The 19,416-nt window shown below is 49.1% G+C and overlaps 1 protein-coding gene across 1 annotated transcript in view; it reads left to right on the top strand.

Annotated features, from left to right (window-relative positions):
* Positions 1-19,131, top strand: part of PRRX1 (paired related homeobox 1) — a 36,713-nt gene extending 17,582 nt beyond the window's left edge. The window contains exons 2-4 of the mRNA XM_027895858.1: positions 13,647-13,822; positions 14,024-14,205; positions 18,851-19,131. Coding sequence (XP_027751659.1) covers positions 13,647-13,822; positions 14,024-14,205; positions 18,851-18,989 — 497 coding nt within the window. The 3' untranslated portion in view covers positions 18,990-19,131. The remainder of the gene's footprint in view (positions 1-13,646; positions 13,823-14,023; positions 14,206-18,850) is intronic.
* Positions 19,132-19,416: the final 285 nt, after the last annotated feature.

The raw sequence follows: 19,416 nt of genomic DNA, 5'->3' as shown, positions 1-19,416 counted from the left end.
CCCTGTTGCTTTTTTCAGGTTAACTCAAGATAGCGCTGGTCCAGCTGAGGGATGGCCCTTCCCTCTCAGCGTGGACACGGTGTTCGTCCTGAGCAAACGCCAGGAGGGATTTTTGACTCTGAGGTTTCCTTTCCTGGAGCGTTCTGCAAAGCCAGAGGGGAAAAATGTTTGAGGTCCTAGGGAGTTTGGTGACAGAGCTCTTTCTTCCTCCTGGGGAGATGGGAATAATCCTGCAGGACAGGGACAGTGAGGCTGTCTCTCGTCCTGGCACGCAGCTGAGCTGTGCAGGATCGGGAGGTAATGGAGCTCCCAAACCTCCACATTGGAAGCAGAGCCAGGTAACTCACTCTCCATGCTTGACTTTAGTCTGTCCCAGCTGACCATCCAGCCTGGAGGAATGGGATGCTTTCCTCATATTCCTCCTTAGCAGTAATGAGCTGCGGGGTTAACGAGCTTGGGGTACCTTGCTCAGGTAGAGGAATGTACTGCTGTGTGGGCAGAAGGTTCTTTGCAGCCTGGTTAGAGGCAGCACAAGCAGCCTGGCTCAGCAGAGCCTCTGCAGAAATCAGCTTGCTTTGTCCCAAACCCTGTGGCTGAACTTGGCAGGCACGTGAGCTGGAGACTCGGGGAGAGGGATGTCACCAGTCCTAAAGCAAGCAGCAGCCTCCTGAGAAGGGGCAGGAAGCACTGAATTCCCAGTCCCCCCCGCTGAACTGGCAGCTTGTGCCGAGCATTGTAGCCGAGCGTGTTTGCAGTGTTTTATGGGGCATAATCTGTTGTCATCGAAGCCGATGGCAAATTCTGTACTCTCTGCAGCTGACGCTAAATAGGTCTTTTGAAGGTTGTAATTTCTTGCTTAGCCGGTGCCAGTTGCGAATACTTTGTGCTGAGGAATAACCCCTCAGTGCCAAATAAAATACAGGGGAAGTCTGTGGCATGTTTTTCAGCATATTGTTAGTTACAGCCCTCCTGACAGAGCACATTCTATGCTGAAGATAAATGCTTGGGAGTCTCTTGCCAATTTGTGTCCGAAAGGGCTTTTCTTGGATGCCCTCCTCTCTGTGGAAAATGCTTTTCTGTTTTTCCAGCAAACATTTAATGAGCTGTGCATAAGAGGAAAAAGAGGGCCTATTTCAGGACCAGACTGTTCTGCTTTAGTTCTCTCCGAGCTGGTTTGGGGTTCAGAAGCACTGATCTCTGTTACACCACGTGTCATGGCAGTGGTGGTTGCGTAGCAATTTGCATGATCCAGGACCTGCGTGGAGGAGGTTTCAGTTCACCCAACACCACTCTGTAGTGTCCCTCAGCATGGAAGTGTGTTTGCAGCTGGCCCATCCCAGAAAATCCGGGCTCTGTCCAGGCTGGGGGCACAGTTGTTGTCACGTTAGGACACTGGATTCCCATGCTGGGATCTCAGTCTTCCCATTTGAGTTCAATTTCTGTGACTGCAGGGGAGCCTGGAGAGCTGGTGTGAGTGGGCTGGGATGTGGGGTGGTTGGAGGACGTGTCTGCAGGGATGCAAGCTCGGGGTGGCCCGGAGCTTTGTGTCTGGTTGCTCACAGCTGCTCACCAGCCCCAGTTCAGCATGTCCAGCACCTGGCTGGGACCTGGCACTGGCAGGGGAGGGCGTTCAGCCTGAACCACACTGTCCATCCCCAGTATCTCCCTCTGGGAGATGTGTGGAGAGCTGCATGAGGAGGAAGGAAGCCACCTCTGACAGGGAGTCACCTGCGCACTCGCTCCTGTGACCAGAGAGGTTGGCAGAGGTTTCCTAAGGGAATGTGAAGGCTCTTGAGGTTTCTGTGAGCAGCCAGAAGCAGCTGAGCTTTCTTTCCCAGTGACGAGGTGATTTCAGAACTCCCCTTGGAGAGAGTGATCTGGGACCTTCTGCTCTGTGTCCTGTTAGCCCAGACAAGGCTAGGAAATGGGATCTGCAGTGCTCACAAATACACCAGCTACCATTTGTAACTGAAATGAAATAGCTGCTATGTACCTTTATAGAAAGTGTTTTAATTACTTGCTGTTCACTTATTTTCCGTGCTGTGACAGTCAGCAGCATGACTGACGGGATTGTAATGCCAGTGCATCCCACTTGTGATTTATCTTGAAGTGTTGTGCTTTTTGTCTGCCAGATGTGTTGTGAACAAAGAGAGTGGCAGAGCACATCCTCCCAGAGTGGGATGTCTAAACAGATGGGTGAGGCAAAGCAAGGAAGGAAGTGAAGGCACAGAGGAGCAGGCTGTCTTGCCCACAGTCTTTTAGCAAGCTGGAGCCAGGGAGTTTCCCAGGCTGCCAAATCCTACCCTGTCTGCCGTCCCCAGCTTTGATTTTTTTTTTGCTGGCTTTGTCGCCAACTCCTCAAATAATCAAGCTGGGAAAGTGGTGAGGGCTCCAGGGATGTGAGTCTGGCAGAGAACTGATGAAGTTGTGTCGTCAGTCCACCTTTACCCCAGGGCCAGGTGGGATTTGCGCGCGCTGTTCGACCTACCCTAGCCCTGACCCAAGTCCCTCTAGCTTGTCTTAAGGATCTCTGCTGATGGAGAAATCTGTATAACACATGCTAATCACCCCTGCAATCTTGGATCTGGTGGAAGGTCATTTACTTATTTCAGGAGGGCTTTGATCTGGATGGTTTTAAATCTGCACATACATACTGTGTTGAATGTGGCTCTGAGGCTCAGCATGCTCTCTCTAAATGTTCTCAAACATTGTTTTTCCTAGGGAAAAACATCACCTAACTCCTATAAGTTTTCTTGAGTAGTCTTTTTATTATTTGGAGAACATTTTTTTTCCATATTTACATTGCAATTTATATTCATATACCAGTGTTTCTTGGCTTAAAAAATTTTTTGTGCTTTATGCTCAACTTATTTTTCCTTTAATTGCTAGTAAAAACACACATAGTGAAATAACCAGCAAATGAATTTGCCAGAGGGCTGATTAAAAATAAATAAATAAATAAATCACAGGGTGTTTTCCTAGGGGAGGAAAAAATAATCTGTTTTAAAATTTCTCATTAAACATAATTGGCATTTCTGGACATGAGTGACACTAGGAAGTTTGAAAAAATGCTCGTGCTAACAGGCTGGGGGACAGGAATTTGCTGTGTTTGACAAGCTGTGTATGAGAAGGATGCAGCCCTGAAAACTCGGCAGTGCGGCCTTGCCAATGTGTCTAGACAGCCCATCTCCACGGGGGAGAGGGAAGCTTATTCCTTGGACCTGCTCCATCTGGGGCTGCTCCGATGAGACCAGAGCACTTATGGTCTCCTTTATCCACGGAGACTTTTCCCTCCAGGGTTGCTCAGCCCCCGTTGCCCGGTGGCTGACGATCGACATGAACTGATCCGGGTGAGACATCGAACCTTTCGCTGGTTTTGAGATACTCCTGTGTTGGGTGAGGATGTGGCTGGCAAGGCAGCGGAGGTGATTCATTATCTAGAGCCTTTAAAAAGGTATAAACAGCAGCATTTTTTTGCTAACCCTGCACCAGGCCGAAAGCAGTGTTTTGTGGCCGAGATATCCTACATTTCTGTACAGGCCCTTTAAATTGTTTGATCCTCCAGGTTAGAGTATCTGACATTTATTTCAGACAGATTAAGGGCAGGAATAAGCAGATATTCTGTAATATATTCATCACCTGGAGGCAAAAATTATTACTCTGTATTAAGGATCGTCGTTTCCCACGTATCCCTTGTTTGCCTCAATTCGCAGGAGCTCCGACAATTGTTATTCCGCCTCCTCTGCTGGGAGTTGTGCCTTTCAAACTGCGGTGAACCCTGTGGAAATACAGACGTTTCCATTTTTCAGCCCTTTGATTTAAAATTTCTAGATGATTGTTCGACCCTGGCAAGGAACCATTCAAAATACGTTCCGAAATATTCATCATTCCAGCCGGCTAAGGAACATAAGATGGAGCAGTTTATTAGCTAATGGGAAATGCATCCGCCGTCCAGAAGAGGCGAAAGGATGGAGGTGGGTCTGGGCCTGATTTCCCTTTGGGTCCCACAGAGCTGGGGTGCGGAGCAAGCTGGTCTGTCCCATCTGCCTTCCCGTTTGGCTGAATGTCCCTGTGTCTGGCAAAAATCCCCCAGAGACCAGCAGGAGCCTTGTCCCACCTCCACGGCCCCTGGCCTTAGAAGAGCAGGTTTTCTCTGGACCTGGGAAGGACAAAGTTGTTTTCAAACGGCCTCCCATGCTCTGACCCTTTTCTTCCCTTAAGCAATGCAGGATATCAGGGTCCTTTTTCCCCCCACGCCGTCAGATGCTCAGCCCTTGGAAAAGGCAGGTGGGCTCGATGCTGAGAGCTGGGCTCGAGTTCTGTTATTTCTGGATCGTGGATGCCATCGTTCTTCCAGTTGTGATTAAGAGGGACCCATAAAATGCATTAGCAGTGAGAAGCTGGATTTCTGAGCGAAGCTTTGCGGCGGCTCCGGTCCAGCCTGCTTGGTAGAGGCAGTGGTGGTGGTGGGCTGATTTCGCTGGAACACATTTGTTCTTGGATGCTCATGAAAGGGGAGCTCAGCCTTTGCAGAGCTGCTTTCCATGTTCTCGCCATGGTTTGCGCTTCCCCTTCTCCTGGCCCGTGGCGCCCTGTGGTCCCGGCACAGCCGTTCCGTGCCATGCAGATTTCAGCCCTGGCTGTTTCAGCAGCAAACAGATGCAATATCCATCGAGAGCAGCGTTCCTGCCTGCCGGTGATCCAGCTGGCGCTCGCAATCCCACAGGTCACTGTCAGTCTGTTTGTGTGGGTCCCACTTACCAAAAAAAACACGTCCGAGTGAATTTCCAGATCCAGTCGGGAAGGCTTTTTAATAATGGCCCTTCCCAGCAGCACAGTGGGACTCCATGGGGACCTGCACCAGCGGAGACATTCACGAAGCCGGTCAGCCTCGACTCAGTCTTTCCTGGGGCAGACAGGAGATCGCTGGGGAACGTTTGCAGACTCTTGTGGTTGCCACAGTGCTTGGAAATGAGCCCGCTGAAAGGCCTGAAATGCCAAGTGGTTCATCTGCAATGTATGTATGGACTGAGAAAAAAGTCCTTCCCAAAGTGCCCCTTTTCTATCTTGGCGTATCCCCCCTCTCTCCACCCTTTTTTTTCCCCCCCCTTTTTTTTTTCATGGTACTTGTCAGTTTTTTGCAAAAATATCTGATTTCCCTTATTAGAAAGTTTGTCTAGGTGAAGTTCATGAGGATTTTTTGCCACTTTTCTTAAGTACAAGAGTAAATTTAGTAAAAGCAATGTTGCCCTGAGTTCAGGTGGGTGTGCAGTGGGAGGGGGAGTGTGAGGTCCCCGTTTTGTGGCTTCTGGCTGGTGCATCCCTCTACCTGAGTACTAACAAGGAGGTTTAACCTGCTCAATCTGTGGCCATCAGAAGAGGGTGGTTTCTATATGTGTTGGTCTCAGGGTCCATTCTAGGGACTGGATAAGGCTGAAATGTGCCATCCCAAAGGGCTGGAGCAACCCTAGTTCCTCCCTAGCAACATCATCTTTGCTGTCTTCAAGGGACTTCTAAGGAATCCAAATCTCCCCCACACTTGGTCCCTGCAATGGGGGAGTGTCCCTAACGTGTTCTGTGCTTTGTTGTTAGTCTTGTCCCAGCAGCTTGTCATCAAAGGGTGTATTGATCCCCAGGTCCTGGGGCACAGGTGACACCTGTCTGTGGTTCATGTCCACCTGTAGGTTGGAGAATCTCCTCCGTACGTAAAGAGAAGGGGACATCAGGAGAATCCAAAGGGGAAACAGGTGGAAATAATATGTGTGCCTTTTGTATAATGTGCATCCTCTGGAGCTCTCTGAGTGTGGAAAATAGATGAGGAACCTCTCCGTGCCTGATTGCAGTGATGGTTTGTTGCCACTGTCTTTGGGGCAGCTGGTGGTGTGTGTCCAGGTGGATGTGGATACTGGCCTTCCTGGTGCATCAGTCTGCTGCTGCATGGGAAGTTTTAATTCTAGGGTCAAGCTTAAGAGCAGTGGTGACTCTGAAGAACACTGAGCTGCTGTGCTGGTTTGGGTACGCACCATGTACACCTTAGAGTTAAAGGGGGCAGCGTTACACGGCTCGGCCTTTCTAGGCATTGCAGAAGGGAAGGGAAAGGGTGCTGGAAAGGAGAGGAGAAAGATGTTTTCTGGAATGCACTAGGGCAGGGAGAGGGCCAAGAATACTGAGAGGCGGTTTTGGAAATGAGAAGATACCAGTGGAGCAGGGCGGAGGTTGGGAAGTTTGATCTGGGCTGCTTGAATGCCATTCCTAAGATGAAACATCAGGACACATGGCACAGGAAGGGGGAGCCGATGGGAAGGGGATGTGGGGGTTGCAAGTCTTGCCCCTGACCTTGCAAAGCCAGGAGTTCACACGTGTTCTGCCCTGCCAAACGCACCGATCCGGGGTCTTAACCAAGGGTGAGGAAGGGGCTGTGAAGGCCGAGGGGCTCCGGCTCTCCAGGAAGGTGTGGTGTGGTGTGGTCACAGCGGCACCATTGCAGCGAGTGGTTTGGGAATGATACCTTGGGGGTGGTGCTGGGCTTCGGTGGGGTTTGGCTGCGTGGTTGCATTTCTGCTCCTCTGTCGTGGGTCTGGCTGACATGACGAGGGGCTCGGGGGGGAGCACAGCCCCCTCGGGTCCCGTCCCCTCCCGAGCCTGGTAAATCCACGCCGCTGGATCTCCGCCACGGTCTGGTGGTTTGCTCTCTTTGTCAGTTACAAAGTGCAGTCTCACAGAACATGATTTGCCGCTGGCAGGGTTTTAAAATATGTGTTTGCTTTTGATTATGTTTTTTTTTTTTTTTAAATTAATTTTCCAAGGATCAATGTGGTAATGCATATAAAAATTACAATATGTAAAACAAAGTATAAAAGCATACAAGGAATTCCAAACACATAACATACTGTGCCTTGGAGCTTATGAGATCCATACAGTGCTTATTGTATTATGGGAACGCTCTGACCCCAAGACCCGGCGGAAAGGCTTGTTAGAAGAGCAGGACTAAGCCATGTGCCTAGTGAGCTGTAGGATGCCCAGAAGGAAAACCCCAGTGAATATAAAAGCAGAGCTGTTACAGCAGAACTCAGACCGGTCCGTGGGATCTATGGGGACTTTCAGTGGCTTTGTACCAATTTCTGGAGGAGGATGTATACTTTTGCCCCCACACATGTTGTTCTCCCAATATTAACATGATGTCTTTCCAGGGAGACTCTCTGAATTCCTATTGGATCATGATTACTTTTTTTTTTCCCCCCTTAACATCATTAGTTCTGTAATGTTGGCCTGGTTAGGGAGGATGCACATCTCAGCTGCTGTAACTGCCCATGTGCTCTGCAGGTTGCCACCAGATGAGAGACAGAGCACCAGAGCTGCAACCACCCTGAAAAGGAAAGGAGATCAGGCTCATGTTTGCCTTAGGATAGGGCTCTTGGCTGCTCGTGCTGCCCTGGCTGTATGTCAGGAGCAGGGCAAATTGGGGTTGCAGAGGGACCCGATTGTAGAACCACAAAAGTGCAGAGCGGAGCACAGGGAAAGGTCCCTGCAGTGCCCAGTAAGTCCAGGTGAAGGCTGTTTGCATGCTGCAGGCTCTCCACCAGGAAGGTGACAACCCCAGAACCTCATTCCTAGCTGGAGCTGTGCCTTGAATCCCACACAAAAATCTCCCTTTTGGCCTTGGTGCAGGCAGGAGGTCCCTCTGCCCGAGCGCTCGTCCTGATGGAGGACAGCGAGGGTTTCACCGTGGGTGCTGGGGAAGCCGTGGTTGTGCAGGACCTCAGTGAGCTCCCCTGGTCTGGCAGGCAGAGCCAAGTGCAACAGGAGACCGTGGGCACGTTATCCATGCTATCCATGCAAAAGCTATTCACAGCTCTGTAATGATATGTAATTGTTTGTGTGCGGTCAGCTGAAAATTACCCTGATAGGTTCCACATTGCAGACACTTCGGAGAGGAGCTGCCAGAGTCCCATGGGCAGTGCTGAAAATGCACACACTTTTCCATTTAATATTCAATCTCAGGTTTTGTGTGAAAAATTCAGTATCCCCTTGCTGTAGCTTCGTGCTCATGCACAAAACAATTTATTATTTGTGTGCAAAAATTGAACCTAATTATGAGGTAATCACAAGCAAAGTCTTTTAAAAGAAATAAAGCATCTGTTATCTTTTTCTGTGTTCCTGGTGATCTTAACAAGACTGGAACTTTGGATACTTGAATTTTCTGCGTAATTAAAATAATTTGAGCATTGAGGTGGTGCAGGAAAAAAACAAACAGCAAAGGTTAGGAAAGAAAGCTCAGCCGGTGTTGTGTAATGAGAGGCAAATGATAGTTCAGAAATCTCTGTAGTCCGACCTGTAATCACAAATACAACCTGCTGTTATCAGGGCTTGGTATTGCTGGTCAGCAGGGCCAGCTTCAGAACGTGAGTTAATAGGCATCTCCTACCTTAACATGTTTAGTTTTCTTTAAGTGTCATCTTGGTTTTGTATTTCCTGCGTTTGTGATGGCTGCTGTAGGTACTTAGCGAGTTGTCCGTGTAGCTTTTGTGTGCCCTGAGGTTAAACCTTATTTTCATTTGAAAATACTTTTCATGCATGGAAATACATATGAACTGGAGTTTGTTCTCTCCGGGGAGGTTTTAGAAAGGTACTTCAGGCATGAAATCTTATCCCTGTATGTTCCCCTGTCCCTCTTCTGTCCCTGCTCGCGTCCGGCAAAGACAACGGATGTGTCTCAGATTGGTTGGAGCAGGGCTTTGGCCTCAGGTGGATTTTGCTTGTCCCCATCCCTGCTTCCCACTCCCCTGCCTAGTGCCTTAGTTTTAGCTTTGATTAAACCTTTTGGGTCTGGGGTTTGTTTTCTTACATTTTTACGATGCAAGGTGACAAAGCCGCCCTGCACCCGAAGAGTTGCAGTGTTCTGGAGCGACAGAGTGAATCGAAAGCAAAGCAGAATGGGAGTCTGCAAGGGCTGTAACTGTCTGGAGGGCTGATGTTGGGGAGAGAAGTTTGCCCGGAGCCTGGGGGGACCCAGGGAAATATTTCCACTCAAACTTCATAAAACTTAACTTTAAACCCAATAAAAACCTCTGCTCCTTCCCTTTCTGTTCTCCCGTTTCCTTTCTTTCTCTACCGCTCTGGATAAAACTTCCTCGTATTTTGGCTTGCAGTATTTTTTTTTTTTTTAATTTTAAAAGAGGCTTTAGTTGCTACCTTTTTATAGATTATTATTCTTTTTTGCTGTGAAATGTTTTTTTTTTTTCTTAAATCCGTGCTCAAATTTCAGTGGTAACCTCTCGTATCGAAGGCTGTGATTAAAGTGTGATTCCTTATTTTCTTCCTGGAATCCTTTCTCAGTTTACAGTGACAAATCTTTCCTGCCTTACCATATATGACACTGTGGTTAAATGTCTCCGTCCCTCACTTAATTAAATCCAGTTGCTTACTTCCAATTCAGATCTAATTAATGTACTGCAATAGCTGGTTCTGGGCTTAATGGAACCGGTCAAAACTTTTCAAAACTGCCCACACAATGTAAATCCCATCTGGAAATGAGTTTTTGCTCTGACCTGGAATGAAAGGAAGTATGCACAAGCATTCCTGCAAACTGGAAATCCGAAATATGTTGCGGTTGCAAGTGTTGGTGCAAAAAACACCAGTCTGGTAACTTGGACATAGGCATTTGGTTCCCAGCTCTGTTTTGTTTATGGTGCATTGTGTTTTCAGTGTGGCATCCCAACAGGAGCTGTCCCATGGTGCCCCAGTGACAGTCACAGGCACTGGGACAGTAAGGGGTGTAGATTGGAGTGTAGGCAAGTGTGGATCTGCCTCCCTGCAGGAGGAGGAGAGAATAGGATATTTCCTACTGTATCTTTTAGGAGCACTTAGAAATGCTTCAGTGCACTTGTGTAGGGCACCAGGATTTGGTTGTTGTGGATGAATGTAGAGGCAGTGCAGGAAAACACAAATGTGGAAACAGGAAACAAAGCCCCCCCAGCCCAGCGTGAAAGGTTGGAATTTTGAAATGAAATTCCCAGATTTTCCAGCATTGGGTTCCTGAGAGGAAAGTGTGCACTTCGATCTCTCGGGGAAACACATTTGCGAGCAGCTCAGCTTTTGGGAACACTGTTTGTAATAAAATTTTTGTGATTAAAAGAATGTTGATGAAAGACTTCTGACCTATCTAAAAAACTTTAGAGCTGTTTTCCTCTCTGTTTCTGCTGACTCCAGTCACTAGTGCTGTCAACAATGTTTAGGAATACCATTATTCAGTGTTCAGTGTTGTTTCCTGATAAAGAAATAATGGCAGGGGAAAAAAAAATCCCCTGCTGACATGTTGAAGGCAGATTGTGTGCTGTGAGCAAGGTGACACTTGTAGGCATCTGGGGTTTAGGTGCCTGCAGTCCCTCGTTAGCAGTTTGTAATCAGCATATGGCATGTCTGCGTGGCAAGATGCAGGGAGTGATCAGCCCTGCCATGCTTTGGAGTAATACTATTATTTCCCCTGCTACCCAAGTCGCTCCTGTGGACATTTGGATCTAGCTGTGTCATGCTGTCGCACAGGAGGTGCTGTGAAAGGAGAACCCAAGAAAGGAGAACCCAAGAATCCCAACTCCCCCCGTCGCAGGTTGTGCTTCGCTCTCAGTCCCCTCCATCCATCTACGTCCTGGAAAAAGGGGGTGACTCACATCCCTGCTCCGTGCCAGCCTCTGCTGGAGGTGTGTTGGTGACCCACCCGTGAGTCACTGCAGCAGGGACGCTGCCTTTCCTTGGACAACTTTCCGTTCCTCGGCCCTGCTATTTTTGGGCCCAGTAATTACGAGGTGCGCCGTGAATCACCGCCGTCTCGCTGTTCGCCGGGAGGAAACCAGGCAAATCGTGTTAACGTGCTTGGCAGGAGGAATTCTTGTTCTCCAGTGTTTTACAGGCTTTGGCCCTTCTTCTTGCTCCCCAGAGGGATGTGCTCACCCTTCCTCATGCGGAGCTGTCACGCAGGATTGAGCAACGGCCAGACGGCCTCGGGGCTCGTGTTCCCTCCAGCCGGGTGTAGTTTTCTGGGCTGAAAGTGATGCTTCAGAGGCCTGGAGGGGATTCCCAAGGGGTCCCAAAGGCCTTTATTGATTTGTTCATACAGTCCACATAGGCAGGGTTTAGATTAGCAAACAGTATTAAATGGATAACTGTGGAGGAGGCCAGACACTCGTGTTGACGTTGGCCTCTAGGGCAGCTGGGCTTGCGGCGTTTGCACCATTCTGAGGGACACTGGTGCCCTGAGGCACTCTGGTGTGTTGAGAGGTGCACAGCTATGTGAGAGCTCCCCAGCAGAACCAGGGGGCATTAGCTGACCCTTTTTGTGAAGGGTTTGATGGTGAGTCAAGAGAGAGATGTGTGGGACTTCCTTCCTTCTTTCCCAGGGACAGACCTAGTGACAGCATTCCCCCCTCAGCAGGGAGGAGTGTGTGCAGGGTATTCTGCATGAGCAGTGGTTAAGTTCCATCCCTCTTTGCTTCCCACCACCTAAGCAGGATAAGTTCACCTGTAGCCTTGTTTTAATTCCCTGGCATTCCTACACATGTTTATCTTACATATTCCTGCCTCTGCCAGTCCCTTCCCAGCTGAGCTTTAGGATTCAATGTGCCTGTTAAAAACTGGTCTCCAAACGCTTCTTCTCAGATACAAGAGAACCAAGGGCATATTTTTGCACCCAGGAATCCCCAGGCTGGAAAGGAGTCTGCTGGGGATTGTCAGGCTGTTGGAGGAGGATTGGGGATGGAGGCACTGTAAACCTGCAGGAATTTGAAAAACCTACTTTAATTTAAGAGGAATGTCCTTTTGTTCCCAAATGGATGGGCCTTGCTCCAGAGGCATTCAGGTGCAGTAACTGGTACCAGATGGGCTGTGAAAAGCAACACAAACAGGTGGTGAGGACAACAACCATAGACTTTCATTTCCTTGACAGCTTCTCCCTGTACCTTCCATACCCCCTGGAGAACAGGAGGATGAGGGGACCTGTCAAATCTGTATATGGCAAAAGGGATGACTGTCAGGAGGATGTTCTGCAACTGTATTTAGCAGGTCAAGCCCTTTGACTCTCAGTGGTGAGGCTGTCTGTCATCTGGGCCAAAGTGCCTAGTAATGAACTTAAAATATAATTAACTCACACGTGCATTTTTATAGATACAGTGATCAATGTATTTTAGTGTATGCTGACACGAATATTGGCTCAGATCCCCCCAGGTGTAACTGCTGCTCTGCCACCCCAGAGCGGGACCACACTCACATTGTCCTGCTGTGCTCGGGGGAATCGAAGGCGAGGACTGCAGGAGCATGGGAAGCCTTGATGTTTCTGGAGGATTCCACACATGCTGGAGCGCTTGAAGAGGGATGAGTACAAGGCATGCCAGTCCTGCAGCCTGCACGGACTGTTTTATGGCTGCAGCAGTGGCCTCCTGCCTTCCCAGGCTGGTGCCTTGCTCTCCACTTCCTTCAGTGTGGCATCCCACAGAAACTGAAGTGTTTGCTGGGCTGTGACTGCTGGGATGAGGGAACGTACTCTGATACAGGAGACGTTGCTCTGCAGCAGCACTGGAAAAAGGAGAGATGGCGCAGAGCAGATATTTGCTAAGAAAAGCCATTTCATGGTTGTGCCAGCTCTGATGTTGCTCCAGTGACCATCGGCACAGACAGCAGTGATAAGTGTGACTCCAGGTGTATCGATTTATTGCTGAGTAAATGCAAACCAGGTACAGAACAATGGAAGCTCTTATGGGACACACAGATTGTTGCTCAACACCTTGCTGGGCTGGGCAAGGCACAGAGGATGCTGGAGAGGGCACAACTGTTCCTCGCTCAGCAGTACACAATGTGCTTATGCTCAGTCTCTCTCATACTGGGTTTTTGCTTCCCAGTTGCAATGCTATCCATGCCTATCTGACTGCATTTCTGTGTCCTTGGCTTGCCAGAATACAAGTGAAACTGGCTTTTGTCCTTGTCTCATGTTCAGGCCTGTATCAGTCACGCTTCATTTCCACTGTCTGACACCTCTTTGTTCACAGCTCCCCGTTTCTGCCTCAATCGACGCCTCGCGGTCTGGACGTGGACAGGATAAGAGAATTTAAACCAAACAGAGCAGCAGAGGACAGCATTACCTTGGCTGTAGACAAATCTAGAGTAAAGCCATTTCCTTGTGCTGTCCTTCTGCAGAGACAGGCTCACCTTCTGACAGCCAGTAAGAGCTGATGCAGAAGTTGTGCTATCCCAGAGATCCATATTATATCCCAGTCAGGGCAATCCTTGGAAATTTGAAGCCAAGAGAACAGGGCTTCATGATACTTTGCAGTCAGAAAAGGTTTCCAGGACTGTCAGGAATAGGGAAATGCATTTTGGACTTTTTTTGGTTCTTTAATTTGAAGATAAGGAAGCTGAGGAATGGAGTAACTTGAGAGAGCTGGTACAAGTCTTAACACAGTTGAGTTGGAAACTAAATGCTTGGGGTCAGTGGACTTTCCACCTCCTATTTACATGGGGGCTAACACAGTGTGGTTAATGAATGTGTGGTATTAAAATTGTGCAAGCCCCTTTCCATCTCGAAACCATTGAGATTATCCACCCCATGGCTCTGGGCTCTTCCCTTTTTAGCATTTCACGTCTCCAATCATCTCTCCTAGATGATCAGCTGAACTCAGAAGAGAAGAAGAAAAGAAAGCAGAGAAGGAACAGGACTACCTTCAACAGCAGCCAGCTCCAGGCATTAGAGAGAGTCTTTGAGAGGACACACTACCCCGACGCCTTTGTACGGGAAGACCTCGCACGCAGAGTCAACCTCACCGAAGCCAGAGTGCAGGTAATGCCCTTGTATCCAGGCACACCTCCCCTGGGGGATCATCATCATTACTCCAGGAAGGCAGCAAAAATCCTTGAGGCCTGTGGGGCACACAAGGGTCACCAAGCTGCGGGGTCCTGCTGTATTGCAGGGCACGGGTGGTGTGGGGAAGGAGCAGAGCTGGTTGTGACGGCTGGTGGCTCTTTGTGCTTCCCGCCCCAGGTGTGGTTCCAGAACCGGAGAGCCAAGTTCCGCCGGAACGAGAGGGCGATGCTGGCCAGCAAGAATGCCTCTCTGCTCAAATCCTACTCAGGGGACGTGACCGCCGTGGAGCAGCCCATAGTACCTCGCCCAGCTCCGAGACCCACCGACTATCTCTCCTGGGGCACCGCCTCGCCTTACAGGTGAGCCAACAACCCCTCTGGGCTGGCCAGTTCTTGGCATAGTAGAGAGCGTTATAGAGTGGCCCTCAGACAACTCTTACGAGCTGTTTATATTCACATGGAACAACTGGAGGGTACAGCAGTTTGACCACCCCATTGGTTTTCCTTATCTGTTCTCATCCCACCCCATCTCACTGCCAGGTTTGCAAGGTGGGCTCAGCTCAGCATCATCGCGGCTTTCTGGCAGCTTCTTTTTTTGGTAGCTCCTTTCTCTGCAGTTCAGGAAGTTTTGAAAGAGGATCAGATAGAAATACATGGAAACAGAAGGGGTTGTTTCCCATGTGCATCCACTTTAAAGCAAGGAAGAGACCTTTCCATGGGGCACAGATCCAGGGGAGGTGAAGGCAGAGCACCTGGGAAGACTCAGCCACACACAGTGGCCAGAAGAGGGAGTTCTGTGGCTGTCCTGAGGCAGTCACTGGTTGGGATGCAAGGAAGAGCTGGAAACTCACTCCTTGCATGTTGCTCCCATTCCTTCCCTCAGTGGTGAGCAGTTTCTTTCCAGTGGTCTGAGCACAAGCGTGAGTGTGAATGCTGTGCTGTGGTTTGCCCACAGTAAGGACCAGGTGACAGATGGTGTTCAGTGTCCATGTCCCGTGGTCAGTGCTGCTTAAGGGGTGAGAGGAAAGAAGCATAGATGTGGCAACCCCAGTCTCAAAGGATCTGGGATGTCCATGCACATCACAGGCCTCCCTGTCCTCCTTCGTGCCATTCACAGCCCAGCAGGAACTGGGTGTGGACGAAGATCCACAGGATGTGTTGGTTTGTGGGGAGCCAGCTGGCTCGTAGGCAGTTAAAAATGAGGTTGGTGGGTGTTTTTTAGCACAGTGCCTTCATTGTTGGTAAGGACCTTGAAGCATTTGGCTGGGTTTCTTCCTGTTCCTCTGGCCTGGTCACAGCCACCCTCCTGCTGGCTGCCAGGAGCCATGCCATGCACAGGGACCTCTCCTGCTCGGGCATCTCGACCCCCTTTTTGCTCCCAAACGTTGTTTGCACAGTAAGCCCTGTGAACACAAAGCCTTGCTGATAGTTTGTTGCTTCCGTGCCACGGGGTCCTCCCCATCCCCCCTGTAGCTCCAGAGGGAGAAGTCAGGTACTGGAAAGGATGCATTTGACAGCCACCAGTTTGGTCTTAGAGATAACAGCCCTTATCCTTTGGATTTCATCCAAGGACTGCTGTCTGGCAAACCCCTCCTTTTGTGGTTAAGGCTTTCTGTTGAAGTACTGCTTGGTGTAGCACCCCGGGGAAGCATCTAGGTGGTGAGATCAGGGAGGAGAAACAAGTTCCTTCCCCACCCTGCTGAGACTGTGCTGGTGACAGTACCACATCCCTGCTGAATATTCATGACTTATTTTTCTACTTCTCACACTTTTAAAAATAGATCAACCCTCCCAAGATGTTTACACAGGGGGCTTCATAAGGGCTTCTATAGGAGAAGACCCTACAGAGGTAACTTCCAGGGGTACACTGAGAAGGGCTGTCTGGGGCCACTCTGGGCAGTGAGAAGCCCAAGGTGCCTGGGATGTGCAAACAAGGAGAGCAAGGCAGAAGGCAAAGCCTTAGGGTTGGGTTTTTTCCCCACTGAGGTCCAGAGCTGGCTATGCCTCTCCTCAGTGCAGACACATCCTCACTGTTCTGATATCTCCCCCTTGTCTTAAGCCAGTATGTTTCAGCACAGACATGTGCAGCTTACAGTTGTCACCACCGGCTGACACGTCAAGCTAGGATGGACTGTCACCCTCCCACTGCCCAGCATTGGCAGAGGAGCAGAGCATCTGATTTCTGCAGTGTGAAGTGGTCAGGACTCTCAGACACTCCAATGCTCCTCAGGCCTTCTGTTCCTACCCATCATCTCTTAGCAATAGCGTTCATCTTAAAGGGCACCCAGGGCCGAGTTGTCACAGCCTCATTAAAGCTTTGAACTGAGTGAGGTTATTACAACACTGGACACTTGGTGAAATAATATTGAAACGCTCCAGCCATGTGGAGTGTTTGCATGGCCCTCTGCCCCCTCCTCATCTCCCTGGACCAGCCCCTGATTTACGGCTGCTCCGGGAGAGGGCTGAGAGCAGGGCCCGGAGCTGCGCCGCCGGTGCTGGTTTTACTCTTAGATCTGGGGAAAGTTTTCAATCAGCGTGTTTGTTCTCCAAATACACTCAGCCACAGGTCAACCAAAGCTATTTGCAGATCTGTGTCACATAGACAGCCAAGTAGATACTATTATTTTTTTGAAGTTGAAATGTTTTGCTTAGACATTTTTTAGCGTAGGTTCCTAAGAAAACAAGACTTGCAGTCGCGCTGTCAGCCCGCACTTCCCACTCCAACAACCTCTGACTCCACGGGCCATTGGAAACCATATTTGAAAGGAGGATTTTTAGGCCTCAGAAACATGATGTTGCTCTGTGTTTCGTGAAAGCAGACAGCTGAGTGGAGGAAGGAGGGCCTGTCTTTGCCTGAATGGGGCAGAGCAAGGGGCCAACAGGGTGACTTCAACCCTTATTAGACCCTGAGGAGTGTCTGAAGCAACCCTCAAGTTGTTCTGATGTTTTGAGACAGCCTTCTTGTGCACTGCTCTTGCTAAAAGAGGGTGTTTCTGAAGATTATTGGCTTAGCAGAGGTTTCACTTGGCACCAGCAATTTTCCCCACACCTGTGGGGACCTTGGAGCCAGAGACTCCTGGGAGCTTCAGGCCAAACTTGGGCAGCAGCCTGGTTTTGAATGGGGACAGTTTTACACCCAAGGCAGAAAATCCCTATTTTATCTAATCTAGGATATCCTTGAGGCTCTTCTTCCAGCACAAAAACATGGGAGAGTTGCACACTATGAAAACAGGTGGGAATGAGAGCTTAAGCAGCCGTCAGCTTTAGACCTTGTAAGACTTTGCACACTTCTGCAGGCAGCACTCGGCTCCTGACATGATGCTGACTTGCAGGGGAGCAGAGTGACCAGCCCAGCCACGGAGAGGGAGCTGAGGGGGTGCAGCCAGCTGGGGAGAACTCCAGGCAAACCATCCATCGCATCCTGGATCCTGCTGAAATGCAGCTGTCGCAGCCCCAGTTGGGCAGAGTCTGTTTTATTGTCCATCCTCCATGTTCTTCCTGGAGCTGTCAGAGACTCTGAGAGTCCTGAATGTTTGCTGTCCTGGGGAGAATATTCAGTGCTTTTCTCTGGGTGGGTGTGCAAGCAGCTTTGTATCCTGTGGATCTCAGCTGCCCTTTCAGTGTGTGTAAGCTGTGGTGTTTCCACTGGTCCTGATGCAAAGATGACAGTCCTTCACTGAAGAAGTTATTTTCCTTGATTTTAAAGTGAGAAATAGGAGTCATATGGCCTGGGATGGAACCTACCAGTTCTCCCTGGTTTGGATCTCCTGGAGGCTGAGGATTCAGGCAGCACTGAATGGCATTTAAACTCCTGACAGGTCAGCTCTGCTCTAAGAGGTCAGAGATATGACCAGTACTTTGGGATGAGCAGGCAGTCCTCCAACCTGGATCTGTGCAGCGAATGCCCTGTCCCTCAAGGGAGATTTTCTGTTGCAAAGACTCCTCCAGTCATGGAGATCAGTGCTGGAAGAAATTAAAAAAAAAAAAAAAAAAAAAAAAAAGAAAAGAAAAAAAGGGAAAAGCCAAGCCATCTTCTTTCATGGGCTGTGGATGGAGGGGAGGGTTTCCCAGAGCCTCAGCCATGAGCCACCTGGGCAGGCAGATGGAAAAGGTCAGACCTGAGCTTGCCTCCAGCAGAGCGCTTGTGGTTTCCTCCTGAATGCACTGTCTGTGTTAAATGGGCATCTCTAGTTCGTGTGGTGATGGTCAACTGGTTTTGATCTGTGGATCCATGGACAGGAAATGCAGCAGGTCAGACAGTGTGCTGGTTTGGGGGTTGAGGGGGTTGGTTTTTTTCATAAATCCATGGGTTAAGCAAGTTTTCAAGTGGCCTGGAAAACAGATTTGCAGATTTTTTGGTAGGATAAGAAAAGAGTCAGAGGTTTTGGGTTAGCCTCTGCTGTCAGAAGTGATGGTTTTCATGAATAAAGTCATTATTTGAAGGGAGAAAAAGTATTTCATGGTTGGTTTTTTTTTTTCTCCCTGAACCTTCAGGGCATGCTCTTTATGATCAGCTGAAGTTTTGAGGGGGGAAAAAAAAGTGTGGAAATTTTCATTCCAAAAGGCTGAAACCAGAAAACATCCCAATTGTTGAAATGGGTTTTTCCCAGAGTGTTTCTTTAATGTAACATGTGTTTGAGAAGTGACGCGATTTCACAACCAGTAAAACCAACAATTGCTCTCATCAGAAAGACACTGCTTCCAGTGGGAATACTTTTAAGGACAATGGTCTAACTGGCAGGCTGACCTCATTGTAAACTTTTTTTTTTCTTTTTTTTTTTAAGGGGGGGTTAGAAAATAGGAAGTGGAAATTTTCCTGTTGACTTCAAGCGGCTTTGGGGCTGTCTGTTCCCCGGGCGAGCGAACCGCAGCGGAAAGATTTACAGGGGTGGGAAATAAGGAGGAGCAGCAGTTCCCTGCTGGCATCACAAACTCATCCCACAGGTGTGGAAATCCCAGGGTTTGAGGCCATGTCTGATGTGATGTTTCTCTTTCCGTCCCGCAGTGCCATGGCCACCTACTCTGCCACGTGTACCAACGCCAGCCCGGCCCAGGGCATGAACATGGCCAACAGTATTGCCAACCTGAGACTGAAGGCAAAGGAATATAGTTTACAGAGGAATCAGGTGCCCACAGTCAATTAACGACTGGAGGCAGCTGCTGCCTTGCAGAAGGAGAAAATGCAAGAGCGCCCGTCCTGCTTCGCAACTTGTCCGTGCTGAACTAAAGAAAAAAAAAAAAAGAAAAAGAAAAAAAAATTTAAAAATATAAAAAAAAAAAAAAAAGCCAACCCTCGCCCAGAACTGAACATGGGGAGCAAACTGAACCGCTTGTGAGTGACAAGGTTCCTCCTTCCTTTTGGGATAATGCCACCATTTTTTTTTTTCTTGTTATTGTTGGGTTTATTGCTTCTGCTCAATATACTACGAGCTTCTTCAGTAAAGGACAGTCTCACCCTTGTTGGTCTCCACTTTTGTATGGGACTGCAGAAAGAAACCTCTGCCAGTCTCAGCCCAGGGGCCAGTCCCACCACCACCGTGCTGAGATGCAAAGCTTCCGCAAAGCTTCCTC

The sequence above is a fragment of the Empidonax traillii genome, unplaced genomic scaffold, assembly GCF_003031625.1.
Source record: "Empidonax traillii isolate 1590-97213 ecotype Southwest subspecies unplaced genomic scaffold, ASM303162v1 scaffold474:size1423191, whole genome shotgun sequence".
Classification (NCBI taxonomy): Eukaryota; Metazoa; Chordata; class Aves; order Passeriformes; family Tyrannidae; genus Empidonax; species Empidonax traillii.
This window is presented reverse-complemented; position numbering and strand designations above follow the sequence as displayed.